Source organism: Dermacentor andersoni, chromosome 2, assembly GCF_023375885.2.
Source record: "Dermacentor andersoni chromosome 2, qqDerAnde1_hic_scaffold, whole genome shotgun sequence".
Lineage (NCBI taxonomy): Eukaryota > Metazoa > Arthropoda > Arachnida > Ixodida > Ixodidae > Dermacentor > Dermacentor andersoni.
Window position 1 is genome coordinate 32,423,441 of NC_092815.1, and position 15,024 is coordinate 32,438,464.

The 15,024-nt window shown below is 45.5% G+C and overlaps 1 protein-coding gene across 2 annotated transcripts in view; it reads right to left on the reverse strand.

Annotated features, from left to right (window-relative positions):
* LOC126542481 (protein amalgam-like) overlaps positions 1-15,024 on the reverse strand; it is a 384,751-nt gene that overhangs the window by 89,621 nt on the left and 280,106 nt on the right. For both annotated transcript variants that reach the window (XM_050189567.3, XM_055077279.2), the window contains one exon: positions 4,230-4,423. In XM_050189567.3, coding sequence (XP_050045524.1) covers positions 4,230-4,423 — 194 coding nt within the window. The remainder of the gene's footprint in view (positions 1-4,229; positions 4,424-15,024) is intronic.

Here is a 15,024-nt window from a genome sequence, read left to right on the forward strand (position 1 = left end):
ATTCCAGATGTGTTTGCGTGGGAATAAAGCAGGCCCTGAAGCTGCCTGGCATATGTTAGGATAAAGCCAAAACCACCAAATATATTGTTCGTTCGCTGACGCACTCGCACGGACATACGTAACAGGGATGTTCACGATGCAGGAACTGCACAAACGAAGTAATACAGTGATGAGAAAACGACTTAAATGAGTACTTAAGCTCCAGTGTCGTGTTCTTTTCCTTCGTCCTTGTCTGTTTTGCGCTGTTAATTTCCGAAACATGAAACGAGTGCTCGTTGTGGCCTCATTTGAGCAGCTGTCTCAGACGACCGGCTACTGTTGGTTGGTGCTCTGGTTAGCGTGTTCAAGTACCAGTCTCCCTTTCTTTTTCTTTGCTGCTCTAGTATTGATATTCGTACGCACCCTCGTCGCAATCACCTTTGTGTTACCTTGATTGTTCGCGGATTTCGACCAGTTCAAAACGATAACAACAGCACTTCTTCTAGGGATCTGACTCGGCGTGCAACAAGCTACCGGAATTTACCACTGCCGTAAAATAAGCTCGCCATTGATTATCACGCTCGATGAAAGGCGTGCAGGTGGGTGTTACGTATAGCTGCGCTTTCTGCGCTTACTTTTCAAAACAATTCGCAGTGCGCGGAAACGCGGTATGCAGTAAAAGGACACGCACTTGTGCATGCGTCCCCTTGCTGCTCCCGTATGCTTTTGTGCCGTACTAGTGGTTTCAAAAAATGCTGTGCCAATCTGCCCTATGGCGCAGCTCTTCTTTTGCAATTAATTCCACAATCAAGCATTATCCTCTTACTGGTTTCGATTTGTTTTTATTCATGTGGGGAAGAAGTTTATAATGTTATGTAGGGTTTCCTTCTTTCACATAAGCCCGTGAATCATTAGAGATTCATTAACTGCCTGTAGCATTATCTGGACGCATGAATGGCATCCGCCGTCTTTAGTTTATCATCAGTTATCCTTCACTTCCTTGAGACACAAAAATTACAAACGTATTTTTCTGTATTTATTTTCAATCCATAATAGCTTGATTTCTCGCTTTGCAATGAAAAGGAACAAAACAAGTACAATCCGCCCGGACTCTTTACAAGAGATCATTCGTTGCAATTCTGAGATGGAATTCAATGAAAACAAGCATGCACACAATAAATGCGGGAAGGATAATATTACAGTAACAAACACGCCCACCTCAGCTCGTTCACTGATGCCCAAAGCATTTATCTTTCTGTGGCAGGACAAACTTTGATTAAGCGCTGTGCTATGGAAAACACTGCTGAGCCTTTCTTCGTGTTATGGTATTGCGATTTCGATAAGAAAAAAAAAACACATTCTGCGTATCTGGAGTGTACAATATCAAAGGCTGAATGAAAGAAAGTAAAACATTAGAGATGCTGTGACAGCCAGAAGTAGAAAAAGAAAAGTCAGTTGAATGCATCAACTTATGCAAATTGCTGTCTCGTCAGAAGTTGCTACATCGAGGTTCCCACAATTATTTAAACGAAGCAAAGTACGCACAAGTCTGGTGAAAGAATTTTCTTTGATCGTCGGTGGCTTTGATTTTGATTTTTGAGCAAGCTCATTCCGACTTACGTGAAATAAATGACACGTCGCATTGTTTAAGTTCTTATTTTGATATTAAGAATAACCTCTAAAAAACTGTAATGCTGTGCCAATTCCCCCTATAATTTGAAGAAAAAGTTGTGAAAACCAACTTGTAATCAAGTCAGCTATGTGCCTGTCGCCTCCCGCACAGGAACTAAGGAAGTAAGTAATCAATATCAATCTTTCTGATTACCAAGAGAGAGTAAAACCATGATTTTTCCTTTTAGATATGATGGCACTCGCCATACGAAATTTCAAAGTGGTGACGCCAAATTTGGCTATCCTGGCAGTGATATCTGTCCAAAAATAGAGGTAGCAAATGAATGAAGCTCCGTGCATAGCATTCTGTACGTAATGATAAATAATTGCGCATTTTGCGGATTGGCAAAGCGTTACATTCGCTCAGGTAGGTTTATTGGGCGGAAAATGCACACATTTATCTAAAGAGCGAGAGGGATGCGTGTCAGATTGAGTGTGTCAGCTTGTTTTAAAAGGCGCAGCCAGCTCGCGAGTCCCTTGTTTTTCTTCCCGTTTCCTATGATGCGTACACTCATTTGTAGGAAACATATGCAACAAGTCTAGCCACTGCCACTCGCGATAGATAGATAGATAGATAGATAGATAGATAGATAGATAGATAGATAGATAGATAGATAGATAGATAGATAGATAGATAGATAGATAGATAGATAGATAGATAGATAGATAGATAGATAGATAGATAGATAGATAGATAGATAGATAGATAGATAGATAGATAGATAGATAGATAGATAGATAGATAGATAGATAGATAGATAGATAGATAGATAGATAGATAGATAGATTAAAAAAATTAAGTTATGAGATTTTACGTGCCAAAAGCACTTCCTGATTATGAGGCATGCTGTAGTGGAGGACTCCGGAAATTTCGACCACCTGGGGTTCTTTAACGTGCACCTAAATCTAAGCACACGGGTCTTTTCGCATTTCGCCCCCATCGGAAGATAGATTAGATAGATAGATAGATAGATAGATAGATAGATAGATAGATAGATAGATAGATAGATAGATAGATAGATAGATAGATAGATAGATAGATAGATAGATAGATAGATAGATTAAAAAAATTAAGTTATGGGATTTTACGTGCCAAAAGCACTTCCTGATTATGAGGCATGCTGTAGTGGAGGACTCCGGAAATTTCGACCACCTGGGGTTCTTTAACGTGCACCTAAATCTAAGCACACGGGTCTTTTCGCATTTCGCCCCCATCGGAAGATAGATAGATAGATAGATAGATAGATAGATAGATAGATAGATAGATAGATAGATAGATAGATAGATAGATAGATAGATAGATAGATAGATAGATAGATAGATAGATAGATAGATAGATAGATAGATAGATAGATAGATAGATAGATAGATAGATAGATAGATAGATAGATAGATAGATAGATAGATAGATAGATAGATAGATAGATAGATAGATAGATAAAGTCAGCTTTACCCTATCAGACTGATTTATCAGATATGCGCAAATCGGCTTTTGTTATGTGGCCTGTAACCAACCCTTTCATACTTTGTCAAAAACACACATTCTTGCTCAGTTTCATCACAACAGCTTCCTGTTGAACGCCACTAGATAATATTAAAATAGCAAAATTGTAAACGACAAAGAACTGGAACTCCTACGAAACAATGTCGGAACTCTGCATGGAGCAAAGCGTGGTATTGTTAATGGTGATCGCTGCTTGTTGGAACCTCACCATCAACCACTACTTCTTTCGGCAGCTTTCAAGTATATACGTTGTTCAGTACTTACAGCTTCTACAAATAACTCTTCCTAATTTTTCTCTCCTCGTTTTTCTTTCCGCTTCTCAGAGTTCCAAGTGGGGCAATGACGGAGCTTTGCTAGCGATCTGCACTTGCCTGCGCTTTCTGATTGCACGCTAATAATCATTAGCCAGGACTTTAGTGATTGCTTTATGGAATATATGTGAAACTCTTAGAATGAAGCAACACAGGCACTAGAACATTTCAAGCTTACCTACGTGTGCGCGAAAAACAGCATCGCTTTCTTTCATGTCACATTGTCAGTCCCGGCTATATTGCAATACGACAAATTTTGCGAGACTTTCTGTCAACAAGCGGCACAAAACTTGGGCTGCAAGTGTTTGCTTCCAGCATACGTCAGGTTTGTGTGACAGGTTATCCGCGTTGGCGGTAGTGCGATGCATGGTTTGTATATGTTGCAATAACTTCGCTTGAGTGCATTGAAGCGCTAACGTGCCAGGAGACAGGTGAACGCCGCTTTGGCTGTCGCGTACGCTCTTGTGATACTGGAGCCAGTGTGTACAGAAACTTGCATTATCACTACTCACTTCACATGGCGATGACACTGACGTTTCGCAAGAGTTCATCAGAGAATCGGAGGCTTCACCGGATGGCATGATGAGACACGAACAGCTCACGTGTTCAACTTGAGCGAGACAGTTATGGCGCGACTTTAGTTTTGTACAGTGCATTAATCATAAAAGGTGTTCTCTGTTTCTTTTTTTTATGCACATTTGTGTTTAAGTGCACCGAACACAGGGGAGTGTGTAGCACGGCATCGTTTGGCCATGTGCACTTACCGTTCTGTCTCCCAGGTGGCGAACTTTGCAAGGCAGGAATACTGCTTTGCCGGCGCTCGTGGTGACATTCCTCGAGGTGCTGTTGTCGAAGTAGGGTGACGGCTCGGACGGGTCGGGAGCCCTCACGGACCTTCCGCCCCCGGAGCGCAGCCGGTGTGAGTAATGCTTCGACCGGCTGTGCATCTCGGCCAATCCTGAAAAGCCGCAAGTAGAAGAAGAAAAGACAGAGGTGTGTCATTGTTATGTGCACAAGCGTAATGCGCTATGAGCTTCGGCATCACTCAACTGTAAATGCTTGGTGCAGCTCTGTGAGATAGGCTCACTGACTCAGTGCGCAAACGTGCGCTTATTACGAAGTGTTTTTACACACATTGAGCTGTCAATGCTCGGCAGTCGGCACATGCCGCCCGTACGAACAATTTACTCGAACACGATCAAAGCGCCGATGTCACCCTCCGCAGCGCCACACAGAAGCAAAGGGTGCCAGCGTTCATGATCATACCTAAGTAAGTGTGATGAACAATATATGTAGCCTGAACAATCATGAAAAAAAGAAGGCTCTGGAGACTGTAGAATTTAATGGAAAGGGTATGCTTCCACAAATATAAAATACAGCATTATAGAACTGTCGGTTCCTGAAAGCCATACGCGCACGAACGTACATCACTGAGAAGCTTTCCGAGCCAACACTGCGACCCATCTGATACTGAAAGACTATCAGAACACGGGTTCAATCCCTGGCCATGGCGGCTGCGTTTGGTTGGGGCAGAACGAAATAAAGGTCACGCATACACTACAGCGCAATGTAAATAAACCTATGTAATCAAAATTATTACGGACAACTCCACTACGACGTCTCTGATATTGACAGTGTTACTTAGTATGTGTGTATTCATAAGGCTCTGTCATAACAGAGTGTGAGCACAGCTGAGCGTAAGAATTCCGGATACTGCCGATTTATTTTCTGAAAGACGATTCCGTCCGAGAGTACTAACATACATTTCGAAGTCGCAGAAGTTGTGGAAGCCTTTTCTAGGTAGCTCGATCGGAAATAACAGCAAAGCCAACACAGCGCTGCTCTTTGTGTTTCCGCCAAAAACTTGAGGGGCAGCATTTTGCTCTCTCTTCCGGCAACTGTGGATGAAATGAGACCCGCGGGGCTTCGGTACTTTTCACGCTCCCTCCTGTATAGGGTCGTGAGTAAAACAGATAATACTCTGGAAAAGACAAAATCTATAGTTTCATCGCGTCTCCAAATGTAGAAGGCAAGGCGCACGCATGAGGCAAACTCAAGCCCGGAAAACAAGCAAACTGAACAAGCAAACGCATGAAAACGACATCCAAGTGTCAGCGTTAGACGCCTGCTCCTATTAGTTTTCATTGAGCGCAAAGTGCAGCCGTGAAGCTTCTGTTTTTATCTCCGCTCGCATTTCTGCTTTTTTCGTAGATTTTCGTACCGGATTCAGGGATCTCAACTTACAACATTCGGTTTCCCCTTTCCATACGTATCGCACCCACAGCCCTTTCCTGTTTGTTCTTCGTCGCAGGAGAAGAAGCCGGAGCTGAGAAGAAAAGGCCTAGAGTAAGGCCCATCAGAGAAAAACATGTCCTGGCGGCTTTCGTTTGACACGCACGCCTTGGCTCGCACAGTGCGGTTGTCACCTTCTTGCAATTGATTGCTCTTCTTGCGGCACACGAAGCTGAGCGCTTTATTTTCCTTTATCGCTAATCGCTTTGTCCTCTCGCAAAGCTGTCCTTTTCACAGAAGGTCGCCCTGTAAAGAACGTGTATACGACTGACGAAGGGGCAGAAAAAAAGTAGCGTGAAGGCAGCCCATGCCATATATATAGAGAGAGCGAAAGAGATTGCGTGAGAGAAGTTTAAAGGCGAGAGGCGTTGAGCCAAACAAAAGTTGACAGCAAACGGCAGCAACGACACTGCTTCCGAGCAGCCCGTGGCAAACAGCGCGGAAAAGAAAATAGAGGGAAAAAAAGCCACGCAGGCCAAGCGAGCGAGAGAGCGACTTGCCGATCCAAGCAAACATTTTCTTGCCGGTGCCGTGCTCCATGGGGCGAGGAAATGCCTGCCTTCTCAATTAAACAATGATCCCCAAAGAGAGAGTCATCCGTTATTGTTAAAGGGGGCGCCTGCTCGCTTTTAAAACGAACGGCAGCTCGCGCACGCGCGCGCGCATAAACGATTTGAAGAGGGCCGATAACACTTACTCCTAGCTGGGTCCCAGCGGCGGCAGCAAAATGCGATATCGCGAAAATATCGAAAAGTGCGGAACATAATCATTCAGGGCAAGGACGTAGCAAAGGGAGCGGAGTTGAGGAGAACGCGCGGAAGATTCTGGAACGTGAAGGAATAAAATAAAGGATATGCCAGAAAAGGGAAAACGGAAAACTAAGCGAAGCCTAGTGAAGATTGTTGGACGGCCGGCGCGTCATAACAGGATAATCGCTGAATAAATAATATTGAACGCGAGCGCACGGTGTGATAGCGAGCGACGAGAAAGAGAGAAAGACAGATAATAGTGAGAGAAGACGTGAGAACGACAGGGGGCGGATGAAGAGGAAGGCCTCCTCGAAATTTCACGCGAGCTGAAAGGAAGGCTCGTCGCCGGTGGGGGGTGGGGGGGTGGGGGGTAGCTGCTGCTCTGCATCTGCTACTGCCGCTACCGCGGCCGCTGCTTGATCGAAGCGCTGCCACCACGGCCTAAAAAAAGCAGGGCGCTAGTGCGGGCGGGAGCGCTACTACTCGGCTGCTGGCGAATGCTGCTTCAGCCGCCGGCTCCCGGGGACGTCATTCAAGCGAACTTTAGGCATCGCATCTTCTCTTCTTATCGCATACAATCTCCACCTCCTCACCCCGCATTGTATTCCTCTCCGTCGCCTTCTAAGCCTGATGTTTCGAGTTAAAAGGGAAGTTGTACGCAGGGCGGTCACATGTTGTTCCCTGTTTTAAGGACGGCTATAGAGCAGTGCCGTAGCGAGCAAGTAATGAAACAGAAAATATCTATAACGAGGAAAAAGAAAGTAATTGTTTATCGGGCAGCTCGATCACGTTCTTCTGAGCGCGTTCATTCGTGACAAAGCTTTGTCTTAGCACGACGCAACGGTCTAGGAGCGCTAAGTGTACTCCTTTATGCAAGAACACCAACGAGAGAGAGAGAGAGAGTAATATAGGAAGCTAGGGATGTTAACCAGTCAATAGTCTGGTTGGCTACCCTATGCTGGGGGAAGGGAGAAGGGGAAGCGAGAGAAGAGAGAGAGAAGGTGTAGATACGTGTACGGACAGCACTTGAGTTAAAGACGTTCGCGCAAACCACAAGTTCTGAGAAAGCCTAAAAGTGACTTCACTGCCTTCTGAGCCGATGATCGGTCGCGATGGTGCTCTAGTAACGTCTGTTCACTACTCAGAGGAACACCAACGAAGAGTCAAGTGCGTGAATAGAGGATCTCGATATTAGTCGTAGTTACCAGCAAGACATGGGCTGAGGCGCAATCTTGGTAGAGGAGGAAAAAGATGAAGGTCTTTTATGTTCGTTTATAGTTAGTGTGACAGATCATCGGGAGTTGTATATAGCAGCTTGCATTTGATCGAAGTGACCAAAGACAAACAAAGCGAAAAAAAAGCATAGAAAAGAAAAGCCGAATGTTTATGAGCAAATGCTTTCTGGCGATGACTTTTACAGAGGCAATGGCAAGACGTATTGTATCTTAACATTCAGAGCCACGAATATATGCAGTTCAAGTTTCTGCTTTGCGGAGCTTGTTGAAATTCTCCTAGTGGAATGTCTGCTACACTCGAGCAGTTATATCTAAAGGGCAAGCGTGTGTCTATGTTTAAGTGCGCCTTTACTTTCGTATATTCGTGCGTGCATTCGTGCGTGCATGCGTGCGTGCGTCACAAAAATGGCGACAGATGTCTCACACACACGCGCACACGCACGCACACTGCAGGGGTGTAGCCAATAACAGCGGCAACTTGTTCGGCGGAGTGGGGCGAAGGAAAGGGTGCGGCTGAAAAAAAAGAATCGAATAATTTAAATGCCGATTATTATTTATTATTCGACGAAAGCGTCAAATGGCTCACACTGAGCAAGAAAGCCGGCGTCCGGTAGCAGCCTCAATTCCCAGCGGTTGCGACGCTGCGCCACGAGCACGCCTCTGCCTCCTCGACGGAGCAAGGCGGGCGAAACCAGCGCGTCAGGTGTTGCGAGAGCGCAGAAGGCATCGCCGCGACGCGCCGTCACCTTCGCTCTCGGAATAGAGGGACCTTATCTCGGAAGCCTGCAGCGCGTTCCTTGGCCGTGCAAGCTCCCGGCTGCTTTCCACGTGCCGCCTCGGTAAGACCAAATCAAAACGCATCAAGTGTCTCAAAGCGCTAGCTTTTCCGGGAAGTGTTCGTAACTTGAAGGACCCTTCAGCGGAGTTCAATTGGACATTAGTGCTGTCGCATTCATAACTCATAACAAGTGTTTAGGTGTCATAGGAGTTTTCGTTTTCTCATCACAAACTTATTTGTCGTTAGGAAAATAAAATGAATTCCTCATGTAGCTTTGATTACTTGTCACTACTATTATTACTGAATTAAGTTGTTCTGGTTATATTATGTCCCCCTCTTTACTGTCCGCAAAAAGGGTAATAACGGCACGAAAAGGCGTGTATGATGCTCAGATTGCAGCAGACCGCTGTCACTCTTTGCCTTTTTTATCTTTTTAATAAAGCGAGGTGGAGAAAAACAGATGACTGAAATGTCTGCACTATCGAAATTGCTGAAATGACCAGAAGGGTTTTGTTGTGTCCCGTGCTTCTATTTAACGTAGGTTTTATGTCTGTAGCTATCGCCCCCGGGCTATCTAGCTGCGGAATCCATCATGCCGCAATAACTATTTTATAATGAATTTTCTCTCTTAATTTACAGTATGCAACCAGACATATATGCCTCGTAAAATTGCATTTCACGGGGTAAGGAACGTTTCTTTTCTTTCTTTTTTCGTTTCTTGAAGAATTCTCTTTTATGTTAGATCATGCGTCGCGAGGCATTTGCGTACATGTCCATTAAAACGAACGTGCGGAGGTTGATTGATTGATTGATTGATTGATTGATTGATTGATTGATTGATTGATTGATTGATTGATTGATTGATTGATTGATTGATTGATTGATTGATTGATCGATTGAAAAGTTTATTATTGCACCAAGCTGGGGTGCCCGCCTCTTAACCTACACTTAGGTAGGGGGGGGGAGGACGAAGCAGTCCCCGCGCGTTGAGGAAGGTGAGTCTTCACCGCCTCAACGGCCAGGCGGATTGCTCGACGCTGGTCGTCTTCAGCTTCGCTCTGGAGCAAGGCCTCCCAGGCTTCTCTACTGTCAATGTTTTCCTTGGCCCCTGGGGAGCCAACACACTACCATATTATATGGTCTAGCGTACCTTCTTGCTTACAACTTTTGCAGAGGGCGTCGTTATAGTCCCTCGTCTGTGTTAAGTAGATCCAATGTGGTGATGTATAATTGTTTCCCTGCAGGCGCCGCCAAATGCGAGCATCCTCCAGAGAGAGAGATCGATGCGGAGGCGGAAAGATCCTTCTTTCGGCTTTGTAATGATCTACAATTTCCCTGCACGTGATGATGCTATCTTTGATCCCTAGAACTGGCTGCTCTAGAGTTGCCCGGTGGTAGAGTGCTCGGGCGAGCTCGTGAGCGGCTTCGTTGCCTAGGACATCTTCATGGGCCGGAACTCAAATAAAAGATATGTCCCTCCTGGGAGGGTTTTTGAGTAGAATTTGGAGGGCCTCTTCCGAGATTCTCCCTTTGTTAAAATTTCGGATAGCTAATTTGTTATCGCATAATATTACTCCCACTTTTGTAACCGCACAAGCGAGCGCTACTGCAACCTCCTCGGCTGTACAGGCGTCCCTCGCGCACGTGGAGCACGCTATCTTAACGCACCCGTCGCCATCATCCACCGTCGCTACCGCAGCCCCGTCTCTGCCGCAAGCGGCGTCGACGTACGCTACTTTATGCGCCGGTGTGTTTTTAAGTTTATTTACTAGAGCCTTAGCCCTGTGAGCTCTCCTCTCTTTGTTGTAGATAGGATGTATATTTTAGGTAGGGGAGTGATTCGAAAGCGTTTACGCACGTCCAACGGAATGTCCTTCTTGTCAGTCGGGGCACCCCTGTCGTATTGGATTCCTACCCATTCCATGATTTTTCTCCCTGTTTTAGACTGGCCTAATCTTTCCAACTGAGACACTCGTACTGCCTCAGTGCGCTGATCTAGCGTGTTGTGAATCCCCATTTTGAGGAGGAGGTCTGTCGAGCTTGAGTCTGGGAGCCCTAGGGCTCCCTTTTGACGCTCTTCCTAATGATCGCATCTATTTTCTCCTTTTCTTCTAGTTTAAACACAAGATACGATGTGGCGTACGCTATTCGGCTGGTAATGAAGGCTTGCACGAGTCTGAAGAGGCTGTTTTCTTTGAGACCTCTGCCTTTTAGTGAAATTCTCCTAAATATCCCCGTGACCTGCGCCGCATATCCTTCTAGCTTCTTTATTGTCGTGAGGTTGCATCCATTTCTCTGGATATACATGCCCAGAATTCTGATTTCCTCCACCTTGGGAACCTCATTTCCGTTTACCAAAACATTGATGGGTCTGCTGCTCCCAGCATGTCACCTTTGATGTTTTGGCTCAATGAATAACAGCTCCGATTTCTGTGGCGAGCACGCCAAGCCTCTGCTGGCCGCATACTCTTACACCATATTCGCCGCTATCTGTAGTTTAAGTTCGATGGCTGCGTCACTCCCACTGTTTACCCAGACGTTGATATCATCCGCGTACATGCTAAATTTAATCGATTTAATCTTATTGAGTTCCGCCGGGAGACCTCTCATCGCTATGTTTTATAGGAATGGTGATAGCACCGACCCTTGCGGGGTCCCCTTGCTCCCAAGTGTGATGGGAGGGGATTTTACATCCATAAATTTTATATTCACCTCCCTCTGTGAGAGAAAGTCTTTGACGTATGCATATACCCTGTGTCCCACACCTACCTCTCCGAGGCCTACCAAGATAGCCTTATGGCTAACGTTGTCAAATGCCTTGGTGAGGTCGAGGCCTAGGATCGCCCTGGTGGCAGTTGAGTTCTATCGGTCTAGGATATCATGCTTAAGTCTGAGCATGACATCTTGAGTACTGAGCCCTGGCCTGAATCCAACCATTTCATGTGGCCAGAGATCATTCTCCTCCATGTACCTGGTCAGTCTCGTTTGAACAACATGCTCCATCAATTTCCCTACACACGAGGTGAGGGAGAGTGGTCGCATGTTGTTCAAGCCGGGTACTTTGCCTGGCTTGGGAATAAAGACTACGTCCGCCGCCTGTTTCCATGTTTTTGGGAGTTCTCCTTTCTCCCACACCTGGTTCATGAATTTGGTTAATGCAATGATGGACTCATCGTCTAGATTCCTGAGAGCTGTGTTCGTTATCCCGTCCGGATCGGGGGCCGATCTCTTTCTGCGGTTATTAACCTCTGCTCTACCTCTGTCGTGGTGATGGGGGCATCGAGATCTGGGTTGGGAGGCCCCTCGTAATCCTTAAACACCTCGCTCTCTGCTTTTACAAGATATGTCTCTTGGAGCTCGCTAACGAGCTCGTCATCTATGCCAACAAAGCCATGCCTCGCTCTCACCTGGTTTGTACTAGCTTGGATTTTTCATTTACTAGGGTCTGAGAAGGCTCCAGGTTTTGGAGAGACTCATATTGGCTTTCATCTCATCGCACTTGCTGTACCAATTCTGCTCCTTGAGCTTAATCGCATATGTTTCTATTTCTTTGTTGAGTCTGGCTAGTTCGCGCCGGATATTCCTGTTCCATCTTTGTGTTTTGAGTGTTTTCGCCAGGCTATTCTTTCTGCTCCACATGTTCAGCAGTTTGCTGTCTAGCGCTGGAGGTACGTCCTCATCCTCTACAGTTGTAGTCGCTTCCCCTATGTGCGTTTTGAGGAGGTGTGTCCACTCGTCGATATTGTAGATATCGTTCGGCAGTGAGGTCTCCTTTCGTATATCTCTGAATTTATCCCACTCCGTTAATTTTGGTTGTTTGATGAGGCGAGTTTTGACGCCTTTTCCTAGCGTGAGCGCAATAATAAAGTGGTCGCTGCCTAGATTTTGTCCTGTGCTTTTCCACGTTACTGTTCCCGCCATATGGCTTATCGTGAGGTCGGGTGCTGTGTCCCTGGTTATGCTGTTGCCTGTGCGCGTAGGGACGCATGGGTCAGTATGTAGAGTAAACCCTAGCGTTTGTATATACATACAGAGACTCCAAAGGTAGACGAATATTAGAAGATGTACGAACGTGCGGAGTTTGAATCTCGATGACGTGGTCTAAAGCAAAATCTTGTTTTCACAGTCCCTGTGAACCAGCCGTATTGGTTCAGTGAATGTGGCATGTTGCTGTGGAGCACCAGGCCGCCGGTCTGGTTTCCGTCCGCGGTGTTACTTTGATCGTGGCAAAACGCAACAAATCTCGCGAACTTGCATTCACTTGCACCTTTATACAGGGTGTTTCAATTAACTTGAGCCAAATAAAGATATGCAAATGCCACGTAACTGGACCGAACCAAGGTAATGTTGTTTCCCGTCGCTTGTAGATACTCAGATCATTTTTTTTTGCATTCCGCCTAATTAGATAATTATTCGTAATTAATTAATAAACTTCTCAATTATTCTGCCTGGATGAAGAAGCGTCAGCGAGAGAATTGTAGAGCAACATTATAAGCTCTCAATGCAGCTTTCTGCTGCTCAATGCGTGCTACATAAAAGTGCTTTTCCGTGCGTCAAAGAAGCCGGCCGCGAATACACGCAAAGTGCCTCGAGCTGTCAGTCGTGCGGTAATTTTATGCAGCATGCCTTGAGCAATAGAAAGCTGTAAGGAGTTTTTCATGTAGCTCTACAATTTTCTCGCTGATACTTTTTCCTCTACTTAAAATAATTGAGGTTTAGTAATTAAATAACCATAATTATGTGAAATTAGTCGTAATGCAAAAAATAATCTGAGTATCTACAAGCGACGGCAAACAATATTACCTTGGTTCGGTCTGGCTACGTAGCATTTGCATATTTGCATTTGGCCCAAGCTAAGTGAAACACCCTGTACAACTCCAGGTGGTCAGAATTATTCCGCAGCCCTTGACTACGGCACCCCTCAAAATCCACGGTGCGCTTTCAGCAAGATATATCCTAGAATTTATAAAGGCAATATGAGCGTGCAAACGGTTTTCTCAATTAATATAAATGACTGGCCCTTTCAGTCCTACATCAAACGGATGGCCTTTGCTTCGATGATGGAAATAAAACACTAAAGCGGCACGACCGCGGCAGTGTAGAGAGGACAGCAGGCATTTGCTCAAAGCCGGTGATGTGACCGAAAATATGTCGCCATCGACTGGCTGCGGCTGCGCTCTTTGATGTTTAGCCTGTGCACGGGACAGCGTTGACCAGATAGCCAGACAGACTACCGTGGGGCCTTGAGAAATTTAAACGATGACGGTTGACTCATCTATATTGCAAACGCACCGACCACAATTTCTATGACCACCTTCAAAGCTCCGGTCCGAGGTTAGAAAGTTTGGGCAGTCTTGTGTATGTATTCGCATTTGGGAGGGACCAAAGGTAGATGCATTTATTCTGATGTTCGACTTGGCGTTAGGGCCTCTCCTACTGTGCGCGATCAGTGAGTTTCCGAGGATTTCTGTGGAAGATGTCGCTTTCACTTCTTGCTTGCATTTCGATAATTGAATTTAGTTTTTATAGTTTGTTTTTGTTCAAAAAGGCTGTTTGAATGAACTCATTAAAAACGGTATCCCAGTGGGAGCTGAATAAAACTGAAAATTAGTCACGTTGATGAAGGTTAAGATCTATGATAAACTAGTCAATGTAAGAAGTTATAGTCACAAAAACAACGAGCGGCGGCGCCACCGTTATACATTTACGTTCTTTCAGGCTTTGTCTCTAGGCGTTATCATCATAGTTATGAACGAGGCTGCCCTTATTGCTTGTACAACCGAAAAATGATAGAAAATAAACAAGACTGACTCTGAGGTTGCAATGTGGGAAATTTAAATTATTAGAACTACAAGAAGATTTCGGTATGTAATGACGTTGCATATAAGGTCCGTAAAAGGAAGTTGACAATTCAGATATTTTTCTCTACTTTAGCTCATTCCACAGAATGTATGAAGCCTCTTTTCAACATGGCACAGCGTTTGCTGCTTATCTCTTTCTCTAATTCGCGGTGCGTTGATTGCAAGGTGCAAATAAATATAGCCACAAAGGAACGAACAAGGGACGAATTAAAAAAAAATACACAGATTTCTCGTGCACATCCCGATGTGATCTCACACAGCCAAGCTGCACCTTTCCCTACAGCTGCAGAACTCCCGCATATGCAAATACAACAGAGTGAGCAGCCGACGAGCAAGCTCGACTCGCACCCGACGCCAGCCAAGCGGAGCGCGTATGTTGCCTGAGACTCTGATATCACCACGGGTTGTCTGGCGTCGGCGCGAGGCTCTGGGGTATGTCGAGGTTTTTTGCAAGTCAAACACAGAAAGTCTCCGAAGACGCCGAAGCCCAGCGTCTTCGACGTCTCGGGAGCGCCACTAGGAGAGAGAGCAGCAACGTAATCCAGACACCGCCAGCTTTGCTTCTCTGAAATCTACTCCCTTTTTCGTTCCACGCGCAACAAGTCTGATTTTGTTTACTCTTCCGTAGCGCAGAGATAGACAAC